Here is a 13,635-nt window from a genome sequence, read left to right as displayed (position 1 = left end):
ACCTCTCTGCCGTGACCTGTCTACCTTGGGTGGCCCCACATAAGAGATCATGACTTCATCGAGTTTCGCAAGCCCTTCCGCCACGACAAGGCAGTGATCCCTGGAGGGGTTTGAACGTTGAATCCACCTTCAAATCTGTTTACTAACAGGCTTTCAGGCGATTGAATTCTTCTCTTGAACAAAGTTTATAGTGATTAGAGTAATTGGTATCCGCAATGTTCGGGCTTTATTGAGGAAACGCCTTATGAACCATTTTTTAAGAACCGTACGCATAGTATTAATGTTAATTTTACTGATGCACGTCTTTAATCTTTCATGCTTTATTTTTCTATTCTCTGAGCAATCAATTCATTCATTCATTCATTTTTTTCATTGCCTCAATGTAATTGCTATTCATTTACTGTTCACAGCTAAGGCCTGCAAAACTGAAGCGGAGAGCAGCATGGAGTACATCAGCGAGTAAGTTTCTTAATGTTCAGTATTGCCCATTTATACATTTATAGCATTTATACATTCCAAACTCAAAGGCATAGGAAAAATGATAAACAATTTTTTTTTATTGCAAAACAGGTTTTGATGTAATAGCTCTCATGATTGCGTTTTTTTTTCTTCAACTTCCGCCTCTTAAGTAAAATAGTATGTTCAAAATTACTATAAAAAATGAGTACTCTGCAATCAGGGATAGCTTTAAACTCACCATATTCGAGGGTATAAGTGAACGCATCCGGCGACCGATGATGCTGCGTGATGTTCTGCTTCTGAGCGTATTCTTAGTTCTCCCAGCGTTGTTTGCTGCCTCCCAACCATTCGCTGTGTGCAAAGCAGTTTCCTTTCGTCCAGAATCGCTATGGATCTTCTAGAGGTGATTTAATATTTTCTGATTAGGCTGCGGCCTACACTGGCACCCACAAATCGGAGAATGCATCAAACGGCAGCGTTGCCACACAAGTGAAAATCTTCATTTAATGTCTATGCTGCCCTCATAAACTAAGTACCATATTTTCCGGATAGTAGGGCGCACACTATGAACGTTGAAAGCTGAAATTTCTTGTGCGTCGGACTCCATATAAGTTCAGATTTAACATGGCTTATAGTTAAGAGCATTTGTTAGAGAAAATTCCGCCGGGGTCGCACAGTGGGTAAGGCGCTCGACTGCTGTTCCCAAGGATGCGGGATCGAATCCCGGCCTCGGCGGCTGCTTTTCGATGGAGCCGAAAAGCAAGGCTCCCGTGTGCTGTGCATTGTCAGTGCACATTAAAGAACCCCAGGGGGTAAAATTTCCGGAGTCCGCCACTACGGCATCTCTCGTAGCCTGAGTCGGTTTAGGACGTTAAACCCCACAAACCAAACAAAACCATTTGTTGGAATAAAACCCTAGCATGACTCCCGACGACATTTTTCCACGCTACATTACCGAGAAAACCTCGTCCATATATTTGTAGCCATCATAGATAAGGAAGCAACTTCCACTCGCTAAAGCTACTTTATAAGGCTTGTATTTGTTAGCGCAGAGACTAACTTTAGGTCATAAGGCCAAGGGAGATTATCCCTCGTTCTTTGACTTCTGAAGAAGGAATCTAGAAAGTTGTCTTATTCACAAAAGGAGCCGACTTTAAAGGCGACGAAGACACTGACGAGCATTCCGGTAATATCCGACTTGTTTGACTTATCTTATTCCGACAGCTGCGGAGAAAATGATTACTCTGGAAAAACATTGGGGGAGGGAGACAATTATGTTTCGTCTTTAAGTGCGTGACGCGAGCGCGTTAAACGGCTCCTATTTTCCGGCTTATCTTGCGGTTTCTCGTTGTGGTAGATACACTGGTTTACTCGCTTAATTTGTGCCACTAGTATCCCACACACAGTCATTAGCATAGAGTTGTAAGATACCACATTATATGAAAGATGGAAGATCACCCGGCACAAATATAAAGCACCATTTTAACAAAGCAGCCCTGCAAGGCCTAAAGGCAGCGTTTATAACTTTGGGTCCAAGGGCTTTAGAGGGCTGTATTTCAAGCTAACCCTCCCATCTCAAAGACGAAGCCGGGTTAGTCCCGCCTGCCAGTTTGACCACGTCATGTGATCTTTTCACCTCACACAACTCTGCGGCCAGCCTCTGTACGACTGTAGGATCTGACAGCTAGATACCATGCGCTAAAGCCATGTCTGTGATACATTTTTTTCACAAAGCTGACAAGTCAACGCCGAATTCTCTTTAGAGCGGGAACTTTAATTTAATCGAGTTAAGAATTACCCCGATCCGAAATTTCTCCGTGTTGAATTGGATGCGGAAAGTAGAACTTAACCTCTGCCTTACAGCCTTGTGGAACGTAAGTAGCGGCTACCAACAGGACTCATAGATTACAATCCGAATTTTTAAAATTGGCTCGTACATGGCGTTCCGTGAATGATCGAGCTCACAGCAGTCAGCTAGGTTAGCCAATGTGGGATGCTTTAATATCAGGGCTGAGGTTGAATGGCTGGAGCTCTAGCATCCAGAGTGGTTTCTTTGTCAAGTTTCTGCATACTTAATGGATACAGATGGAACCGTACAGATACGCCACAGTGCGTTGATTACAACGGACGCAGTCTGAATTGAAGAAACAGTGAGGAAAAGCATTCAGCGATTGAAATTCCACCGCGTATACTCAGGACGGTACCTGATCACCGGAGTAGGAAGACTGGCGCTACGTCGACATAACTGTACTTGAGTAAAATTTCGGGAAAATTCGTGACATACTTTATATATAATATGAGAAAAAATCACACTCAAAAGGGGAAACACGTAACGCATGGAAGACCGCTGTGTTCACTATTTTTTATGTGTTCGTCTACGAATCAAGGCAACCGAACTGTTCTTATTGCGTTTTACATCTATGTGCTTACAGCCAGGACGAAAGCATTTCTTGAGACACTTAAGGCCCCTTACTAGTGACAAGATGAAGCAAGCCTTTAAGGCTGGCTCTATACTGTAGTGCTGACAGAACTCCGCCGACCACATAGTGCAGGACAGCGACTTCGCCCGTGCTGGATTCGAAGGGGGTAGCTCCACTTGGCGGCGATGGAGCTTTCTCGTCTTTATGGCAGAGGGCGTGCGCCACTCTTCATCCTGGAGACAGGGTTGAAGTGGTCGTCGTTGCGCCCCTGCGTTGTCATTTCTACGGCAGGAACTACAGAGAGAACTGAGATGTGTGTGACAGTAAGGCGTGGCGTAGTCAGTTAACGCACTTGGCTGGTGGTCGGAGGGCTAGGAGTTCGATTGCCGGCGGAGAGTTTTTTGTTTGTTTGTTTGTTTGTTTGTTTGCCCCCTAAATGTTGGACAGAACACCGCTGATATCCCACGGAATCTTGTGGACAGATGTTGCAGACAGAGCTCGCCCAAACGATCTTTTCATCATGAGCAAAGTAAGGATTTCGCCTTAATATTGTCATTTAGTGGTAACAAGGCCGTAGACACCAAAAGAAGACCCAGGCTTGATGGTACAGAAATTAACTCTTTATTGGGCTGACTTGTGCCCGCAAAAGAACTAAGCAGCTCGGCGGCGGCGATAGCAAGAATCGTGCTCGTCGATCATCGAACAAAGAATGCCCGTCGCACTCGTCAACGCTCAATTTAAAGGCTGCTCAGAACAATCTAGATAACGTCGCAAACTGCTAGTAGCCCAACCTGGAACACTGTAGAAACATACGGGAGTGATCGGAATCTTTGAGACAGATCTCGGCGCATCATTCGTGACAAACAAAATGATAACGCGTCGTATCGCGACAACGAGCATGAACCAACACGGGATACAGATTTGATAAGTGCGCCAGAATAACGATGAGGCCGCATGCCAGCGGCTGTCGAACAGGAACAAATAAAGGCTTGAACAGTTAGAGGCAATATAGTTACATGTAGAAACTTCACGTATTGACAGTCAAACACGGTGTTAGTGGCGTGTTGATGTCGTGCCTGGTCTTGGGTATGCATCAGTGTACATGCAACCTGTTTCTGCTTAGTAGACACTGATATAGTTCCACAGCGCAACTAAAAATTCCTGCCGTCTGCATGGCCGTTGCTATAAGCATGACGCTATTTGTTTTGCTCATGAATGCAGAGCCACAACAGTACACACCCACCCACCGCGTACGATGGATGCTTAGTTTGCGTGGCTGAGAGGCTTCTAATGTTGTCGCCTTATAAACATTTAATCCTACAGATATCGTATGACCGATGGTCCCCATCAATAGTTGGCCATACAGGCAGCCAGGGTCATGAGGTACTATGTTCTTTTGTAATGTCTGATATGCATAGATCCGTCAAGGGCACGCATTATAACATCGTAACCCTATGGTCGCTAGCGGTATTTTTCTATTTTCGGCGCTTGCTGCTGTCGACGTTTCATAACCCGATGCCGGCTTAGAAACGCAAAAATTGCAGCGGCTGTATGTCCATTCATCTGTGTATGTATGTATGTATGTATGTATGTATGTATGTATGTATGTATGTATGTATGTATGTATGTATGTATGTATGTATGTATGTATGTATGTATGTATGTATGTATGTATGTATGTATGTATGTATGTATGTATGTATGTATGTATGTATGTATGTATGTATGTATGTATGTATGTATGTATGTATGTATGTATGTATGTATGTATGTATGTATGTACGCACGCACGCACGCACGCACGCACGCACGCACGCACGTACGTACGTACGTATGTACGTAATGTAGCGCTATCATCCTGCAACACGTATCGTACTGTGCGCAGGTCTCAGTGGAGCCCATCGCACCTCGTAACCAGTTCCTACGAAAACCCGCGGTTGTCGCGAGCCGAGAGGAGGCGCAGAGTTCATGAGGCGCTAGCCCGCGTGAGGGACACGCTGTTCGAGGCGCTCCGAGACACGCCGCGAGCCATGGCTGCCACGTCCAGGACCGGCATATTCGAAACCGTGTTTCCCAGCGTGCCTACCTCGCCATCTCCCCCACCACCTACGGCCCAGCCGCTCCCCTCAATCAGCCGGGTATGCGAACTTGTGCGGTGAAAACGCGTCTATTGTGTCATTTTCTGGTGACACTTGTTCAGATAGTTCGAGAGCCGGTTAGATAGATAAACATCGGAACACCCTTCGAATTAAGGTGACCAGCGCTATCTACTCGTAAATTGACTAGACCGTTTTATCTATATTTATTATTTATATCTGAAGCCGGTTGGCTTTTTCTCGTTCGAGATAATTTTTTTTTTGTTCAATCTAGATTACTTTTATTTCGTGACCCTTCCTGCACTTTCCTCCTCTTTCACACTCACAGAAGTCCTCTGTTTCGTCCTACTGATTATGTGGTAATTTTTGTTTCACTATTCCAAAGACCTAAGGTACTAGAACAGTAGCTATATATTCTTTGATATGTAGCCTTACAGTCTACCAGAATATTGCCACGTGCCTAGCGCCGCGCGACAGCCGTGCTTGGTGCCGACGACGACGAAGCGGTTGTTGACACGAGCGGCGCGCTGGTGCTGGACTCTGTGATCGGAACTACAAGCCGACCTTATTCTCGGGTCCTCGGCTACGTGTACCTTCACGGCTCCCTGTGACTTGAGTCGTGACAATATGTTTGATGTTTTTACAACGTTGATTTATGCTAAGCAAATATGAACTTTCACCGGCTTCTATATTGCCTAATTCAGCCACATGAATCAACAGTTTCCGTGCGGCTATCGTTCTTTCGAGCAATGTATTCATGCAGCGATTCGTTCCCATCTTTTGCTAAACTTAGCACTTTATTATTATTATTATTTTTTTTTTGCGGGCAGTACTTTATATTTGCGAGAGCTCTTTCCTCGGTTGCTGCTTGCGTTGCCTGCCGTAGACAGGTTTGTAGCGATTTTCTTCTATCGCGTGTCTGCATTTGTGCGCTAAATGCCTGAAGACTATGGCTGCCTGCCGCATCACTTTTTCAGTCCTTCCTCACAAGTTATCCTCCTGTGTGCTCCTCATGCCTCAAACGGCGACTAGCGGATACCCCTACACTGTTTCACTTGATGTGTGGACCTAATCTTCTCATCGTTCCATGGTTAATTTCAAGTCCCTGTTGCGTACCGGATTTTAAGCACACCACCTGGCTCGCATAAATTGGCGCCAGGATCATTGCACCCTTCTACAATTCTCATATAATTTCATAATTCCTTTATCTCCATAGTTAGCTATGATTGACTGCAGCCGCGTTCGTCTTTCGTTGTATTCAGGTGTTCTTCCTTTGTGTTTATTTTCCCTCTTTGCTCATCCGCGACACTAAAATGAAGTCAACGAATTAGGGAGAGCTGGAACGAATTAGCTGAAATGTACGAGGAAATTCCTGTAATGTTTAATTACATAAAATTTTAGTAAATATTATTATGAACTTGCCGCCATTTTCTCGAATCCAAGCCCACCGCATGTCACCCGGGCATGCAACACATATTACACATACGGTCATTGGTACCAAGTATGATAGAAGGGCGCCTATAAAGGCGTTCGAGTGTATATGACTTGCTAACATACGTTTAGAATGTGTACTTATGCTCGAGTTATAATTTTAGGACTGTAAATACATTAAACAAGAATTAAAGTAAGTCTAAATTTGCAGAACGATAGAGCAGTTGATAAAGGATCTTTTCGATCTACTCTTAAAGCGAAGCTTAAGCGTCCTCTAAATTTTTTTATACTTGGTGTTTCAGAGAACTTTGGAAAAACCACCCAAAATTTAGGAAGTTAGACTTAGGATGAAAATATTTTGATATACTTTTGTCAGAGTATTACACCATAACAACGGAAAGCCAAACACGAGGCAATCTCGAATAATACCAAAGAAACAGAAGTAATATAAGCAAATAGGGACATCTACAACAAATCATCTATAATCAAGGATGCAATTACGCACGTTCTTACATATTACAAAACGCCCGCGGGAACATGAGAGAGCTCTACAAGTAATCATGTTATGACTCTGGAACACAACTGCAATTAACGCCAGTCATAGTTGTAAGTTAACATGCAATCTCAGCCAACTCGTTCTGAAGCAAAACTTCACTACCTCGTGTACCAGCCAATGTTATCCTGGCAGGCTGCTTGACCTTCAAGTCTGAGGTCGCAGTGTGGCAAAGTAGCTTGAACCTGATGCCACCTCTGGCGTACCACCACTTCACCTTTGACCTTCACATTTTACGGCAAATAGAGCATCACGTGTTCCCTCCTGTAGTTGAGGTGTCCTCGAGTCCATAGCCTTGGCAATTTAATCGCTGCAATGTCAAGTCTACCCATGAGTAAACTAAGCCTAACAAAGCAAAACCAAGCAAGATGACGCGTTCGCTTCACCTGACTATGGATTTAACTGCGATAAACCTCGGCCATTTTTGTGGTCTTTCTTTCTTTCTTTCTTTCTTTCTTTCTTTCTTTCTTTCTTTCTTTCTTTCTTTCTTTCTTTCTTTCTTTCTTTCTTTCTTTCTTTCTTTCTTTCTTTCTTTCTTTCTTTCTTTCTTTCTTTCTTTCTTTCTTTCTTTCTTTCTTTCTTTCTTTCTTCCAAGTGTCGACAAAATGCACAACGCTGTCGCGGCATAGTTTAGAAGACATTTTGATATTAATTTGCTGCATTTCAAAGTATATTCCGTCATTTGCCTTTTAAAAGAGTTACGCATTTCAGATTATATTAGAATAAAAACTTTCTAGAGTGACCATAGTTGATAATGAACAAATTACTTCTACGCGTACGGTGTTCTAGCCTACTGTTCCACATATTTTTATGTCGTAACGCATACCGGCTGTCTGGTCGTCTCTATCTGCCATGGTAACAACGCTTGTGCCATGCCATTTTATTTTTAAATGCAGGTGATTCTTCAGGCCTGCTGAAATATATTCGTAGTTGGCAACACCTTTAAAGTTTGTAAAATGGGAGTCCATATTTATATTTAGACTCGCTTGCTATCAGTCGAATACATTTCTTTTGCAGAACATGTAGTTTTATTGCAAGAATGCATTTAACGGCTACATTTCACCTCCTACTAACCATCACGGATTCGTACACCTCAGTTGGCCCTCCCGAGGTCACGCACAGTTGCTATCAGGGGATTTTAAGCAATTTTCGTGTGTTGTTGTAGGAAGCAGCACTTCAGAATAATCCGTGGTGAAGAAGTGCTTATCCTTGAATAAGCTTTTTAATTAACTCCTTCCAATAACGACATTGCGAAGGTACAAGATTGTTAGTCTCGGAAACCTTCCAGCCCGGCGCCATGAATTGCTACTAGCGGTCACCTATGGGAATAGTAGCGCCATCTGGCGCAGCCAATGCGTCCGTCATTTTGTTTGAATTGTCTTAATATTACCACTAGGACCCCGCCGGGGTGGCGCAGTAGTTACGGCGCTCGACTACTGTTCCCAAGGGCGCAGGATCGAATTCCGGCATCGGCGGCCGCTTTTCGATAGAGGCGAAAAGCAAGGCGTCCGTCTGCTAAGCGGTGTCAGTGCACGTAAAGAACCCCAGGTGGTCGAAATTTCCGAAGTCCTCCACTACGGGGTCTCTCATAGCTTAAGTTGCCTTGGGACGTTAAACCCCACAAACCAAACCAAGTACCGCTATGCGCCCCATGTCCAAAACGTAGCCGTATACTGCGCCAATCAAGCCCTCGTGTTTGAACGACCTTTTTTTTCTCTCTCTTTTGCATATCCCGCTTGTCAACTGACACGTGTGTTGCTAAGACGCTATGAGCTATGTTTATTATTAATAACCCACCTCAACCGCAATCATAAGTGTATATATTATTGATTAGAACTTTGCACAAGTCGAAGTAACCAGTATAAACTATGCGTGTTACGTCTTTTTCGCATGACTTTTGCTTGAGCAAAACTAAGCTTCCTCACAATCGGTACCTTGTTCATGCGAACAGAACATGGGCCAGCACGCATGCCTTCCTCCACGTGAATAATCTAGGTGTACCACGATTATACCGGCATATTTTCTACATTACCCTTGCATGTGCTGCCCCGTAATATGATGCAGTAGTATAAGCTAGAGAGAATCCATCGCTTAATAGATTTCGTCTAAACCAAGCTGGCAAAATAAACCTTGACTCTGCCAACAATGCAGCGCTCTCAGTCGTTATCGTAAGGTTTTCTTGAAGCCATCGCATCCAATTTTGTGACCTTGGGAAGGCAGTTTCGGTCCGTGACTCTCTTGTCACCTTCGTCAGTCATGTCATGACGTGGTCTTCAGGGGTGAGCAGTCTTTTGCAGAAGTGTTCGCTTTCCGCAAGATGCTTCCTACCTCTCCTCTCATCAGGCGCACTGGTGTGTTTAAGCAGCTCTGACGAGGTCAGCAGTGAAATGCAGATCGGCGCAGATGCATACGCGGCAACAAAGAGACGCTTGCTGAGAAGAGCATATATCAGAAGCAGCGACCTCGCCGCAGTGGCTCAACGGCTGAGCTGCCCGGCTACCGAACCGAAGGGCCCATTTTTAACCCGCAACGGCGGCTGCTGCGTTGCTGCGTTTCCTTGTAGGCGAAAAGGAAATGCGCCCGTGTGGCCTGCGATGGACGTTAAAAATCCCCTGGTGGTCGAAACTACTCCGTAGCCCGCCGCTATGGCACCTTTTGCTCTCGTCCCACTTTTACTCTCACCTTCCTCCTTTTTTCCTACGGCACGGTACCGGAGTGCACGGAGGTGCGACAGATACAACGCCTTTCCTTTTCTGTCAACTAATCTTAAATTTCAATTAGAAACGCGTTAAGCCAGTTCACACGATGAAAGAACCGTCTGTAGGGAGAATGGGGTGAAGGGTGGCTGATCCTGGCCCTGATGGGGCTGGAACACGTAGGTTACCGCCGCTTGCGGCAGGGACTAGCCTGCCACCGAATTTTATCTGTTATAGGCCGTCACTGCACCCGCCACTGCTTCGATGGCGGACGACGGTTGTTGCGGCGCGTGTCTTTCTCTCCCGCTTCTTTTTATTTCTTCTCTATTTTCTCTTCTGTCTGCACGAGGCAGTGGCTCAGCCAGTAGCATGCCAGCGCGTTTTCTTTTCCTTCTTCCTATAGCCACAACAACTCCAACTGTCCGTGGCCTGAGGACAACGTCACCCGACGTCCCTAGCTTCGCCTCATTCACGAGCCGCAGACTAGGCTTTCTACGAAGCTTCAGACGAAACATTTAGACGAGGCTTCGGTCGAGGCTCCGGGAGGATGACGGCGCCGACGGAAGACTCTGCTTTTGTTTCCGTGCTCGCCCTCTGTTCTAACCTTTCTCTACTCAATGTCTCAAGCCATCGCTAAGGTTTTAAGCAAAGAGCACGACCACTTACCTCTAGCGGCATTTAGTTAATTTAGTCAGAAGCCCAAGCGCTGAACACTTTAACCTTCGTGATATGAGTTAACTGTATAAATAACATGGCGACATTATTATTGTTAGGAGGGGCCAAGCCGAAATACAGAATACGAGGTGATGACCGGGCGAGTGATTTAATATCTGTAGGCCAACCTCGAGCTGACCGTTCCGCGCCACTGCCCATTTCTTCATTTTTTATTCCATAACAAAATTCTCAGAAGCAACCTCATATTTTATAACTCGAGAAATTCCTGTGTTAGGCTTAGACTATTAGAACTGTTGCAATATTGAGACTAACAAGGAAATATCAGGGACAATTATGTAAGCGCTGTTCGACTCTGGCAGAATGTGGCAGTGAAGAAAACCTTAACGAAAACCTGCAATTTTCTTTTATGCATTTGTGAATGCGCCGCAGATTGAAACCAGTGGCGATTCCTCTGCCATCATGAACTCGACCCTGGACTCTATCGCCGATGAAGGAGAGGGCATTGATGCGCGCTCCGATGCTCGACGCATGATCATCAGCGAGGAGATGACGACAATCTTCGCGCACATCGAGTCGCGCTGGACAGAAATGTGCGATCAGATCCGTATGGATCTGAACAGCAGGTTAGTATGATCCTAAGGAGCAGAGCAGCACTAGAGAGGACGCTTTTGGGTTTAGGTCAAACAACTGACAAAAGTTTTGTTGTTTTCAGAACCGTCCCTTTTCTAGCTAGAGTACAAGGCGTCCTTAATAATGGTTATATACCTCTGTTATTGTGAAGACGTAAAGGTAAAATTATTTCAGTACAGAGAAGGAATGAAATTCGGTGTTATCAGTTTCAAGCAGCGAGAGCTAGCGCTTCAGTACATCGAGTATGAGCCTCACACAACTTATCAACAGTCATGTGCAGCCAATCCAGTACTCCTACCGGCCCATAAGAGTTGTGGTAATATATTTTCATAAGGATTACAACAGTTCTCACAAATTTAAGTCAAGGTACGACACGAGCTATAAAATTTGAGGCTATAAAAGTAGTTTTTGAGTATATATGTCTATGAATCGCCTAGGTAAGCGGTACCACAAGGCGTAATGTGCTTACCGATTCGGATCGTGCCTAGAACGAACAGAATGTTCCAGCCCTTGAAAGTCTGCGGTTGACGTTTGTGTTCATGATCTGCGCGAAGATTAAGATTACTCAGAGGTGCTCACTTGTTACAAATTTGAAATATCCAATGTTCCAATATCCATTCTCCCTTTTCGGCGCATGCTGCTTCGCCACCTGTGTTTCGGCTTTTATCGTGCAGGCCGGCATTGCACTTGCCGCCAGCTCGGTCGCGCACTATGCCGGTTGCAAAGCACGTCTTTTTCTTTATTTCCTTATTTATTTATTTATTTTATGTATTTATTTGTCTTTTTATTTATTTATTTATTTCTTTGCCTTTTTATTTATTTATATATATATTTATTTATTTATTTATTTATTTATTTATTTATTTATTTATTTATTTATTTATTTATTTATTTATTTATTTATTTATTTATTTATTTAACTGTCAATTCTCTGTCGGCACGAGGCAGTGATAGTGGCTCAGTTATAACCTTGCTGGCAGGCCTCTGCATTTTCGTCTTTTCTTCCCGACAGTCGAAACAAGCTCAGTCTCACCAAGGCTGAGATGCGTGCCGGTCCGAGTGCGCCAATGCATCAGCGCATGCGTCAAGCTGATGTGTAGCCATTCTTAACAGATCTTACGCTCGGATAACAAGTTTTGAGCGGGATAAAGCTACTCGCATTGTTCTTTTTTTCCTCTTTTAGTTTTCTTGTTTCGCTTTCTTGCCTCTTTATGTGCATATATTCCCGTTTAGCTGTTTTCTTCCGGTCTGCTTTGCCGTATGCATATTGCGGAGAGCTTTACCATTGTTATTTAACTTCTGAATGTATTTCGCGTTTTATCCAGTGATGTACACATTCTGATATATTTCTTCTTGCAGTTCTTCTATCGCTTACTTGCCTGATATATTGCGTTCTATAAACCCCCTTACAATAAAGCACTGTGAACGCCCTAAGAACTATTACTTTATTTTTTGTGTAATGGTAAATTCGCAAGTAGTTCTCTTTGCCGACGGAAACAATTGCGGGGCTTTAGGGAGCTCCAGCGCCATCTTTTCCTTTTAGCGAGCATTACTCCCCTTGAAACTGTGCACTATATTTTCGGCATTTTTCCTCGTACTTAAATGAGACCGCTAGAGTGGTAGCAAAATCTGCTATCAGCTAGTAACACGAGTTCAGCTGAAAATCGCATTTGAATTCATTCAGGTTAAGTCGATACTATCACCATGAGTCATTTTTGCCCTACAGAATAATATACAAAATGGGAAAATTAGGTACACTTAAATATACGCCATAATAATAGTTGCATGGTTTAACTAAAGTATCAGCCTTCTTTTTATCACGGCTCTTTTAGGGGCCATTGTTTGCGTTACTGCAACCAATGCGGCTACGTACAAATGCAGGCGAAGTATAACTCCTTCCTTGAGAACATGTGTATAGGTAAAGCGCTGGCATTTCTAGAGCTTTATTATCGAACAACTAAGAAACTGTGTGCAATATTAAAAGTTCGCAGGGTCTTCATTTAGCTCACAAAGTAGGCGCGCCATCTTTCTGCCCCGAGACAGGTACGACCAGTTCCTCGAAGACTGCTGCACCTGTCTGAGGATCGAACAAGGCAGCTGCGAGCGTGACCAGTTGCGCCACGAAATGACCGATGCTCGGTGCGAGTTGATCGCCGAGATGAAGGACGAGTTCCGCGCGGCCTGCGAGGCTTTCGAAGAGTGGCGCGAGCGGTACCTGCAGATGGAGCTGCAGACGTCCTGCACATCGCTACACCAGGGAGACCGGTTTCGTGTCCTGGCCGCAGTGCTCCGTTTGGAGATCCTGGACAGCCTGCCGGACCTCGCGACACGCACCCGGGAGCGCGCCGCCGCACTGTGGAAGGAACTAGTCGAGCTCTGGGGGCCCAACGTTGATGCGCTGTTCAACGAAGAGCTGTAGTGTACTACGAAAAACAGCGCTCTTCTCTCCAAACTGGTCTAGAGTGTTTCTATTGTGCTGTTGCGCTTATCCGCAATGCCCTCCAGAGTGGATATGGGTGCGAGTGATGGCGTACCAAGAGTTTTTCAATCACAGCAGTTCGAAACCTCGGAAGCATATGGCTTTAAAGTCTAATATATTTCTTTTTGCTACTGCTTTTTAATTAGTTTTGTTCGTCATTTAGGTGTGGATTTGTCAACAAACTGTTCTTGAGCAC

The 13,635-nt window shown here is 44.5% G+C and overlaps 1 protein-coding gene across 1 annotated transcript; it reads left to right on the top strand.

Moving 5' to 3' along the window:
• Positions 1–442: 442 nt before the first annotated feature.
• Positions 443–13,379, top strand: LOC146206085 (uncharacterized). Its single transcript, XM_084608499.1, has 4 exons — positions 443–459; positions 4,765–5,017; positions 10,760–10,953; positions 13,004–13,379. The coding sequence occupies exons 1-4, from the start codon at positions 443–445 to the stop codon at positions 13,377–13,379; spliced, it is 840 nt and encodes a 279-aa protein (XP_084464625.1).
• The last annotated feature ends 256 nt before the right edge of the window (positions 13,380–13,635 follow it).

Source organism: Amblyomma maculatum, chromosome 1, assembly GCF_055883805.1.
Source record: "Amblyomma maculatum isolate TAMU_Amacu chromosome 1, ASM5588380v1, whole genome shotgun sequence".
Taxonomy (NCBI): Eukaryota; Metazoa; Arthropoda; class Arachnida; order Ixodida; family Ixodidae; genus Amblyomma; species Amblyomma maculatum.
The sequence above is the reverse complement of the archived record's forward strand: the minus strand, read 5'-3'. Positions and strand labels throughout refer to the sequence as shown.

Excerpts from the sequence above, each read along its gene's own strand:
- LOC146206085 (XM_084608499.1), top strand. Across the intron at positions 5,018-10,759 it reads CGCTCCCCTCAATCAGCCGG|ATTGAAACCAGTGGCGATTC; the intron begins GTATGCGAACTT and ends AATGCGCCGCAG. Across the intron at positions 10,954-13,003 it reads CGTATGGATCTGAACAGCAG|GTACGACCAGTTCCTCGAAG; the intron begins GTTAGTATGATC and ends GCCCCGAGACAG.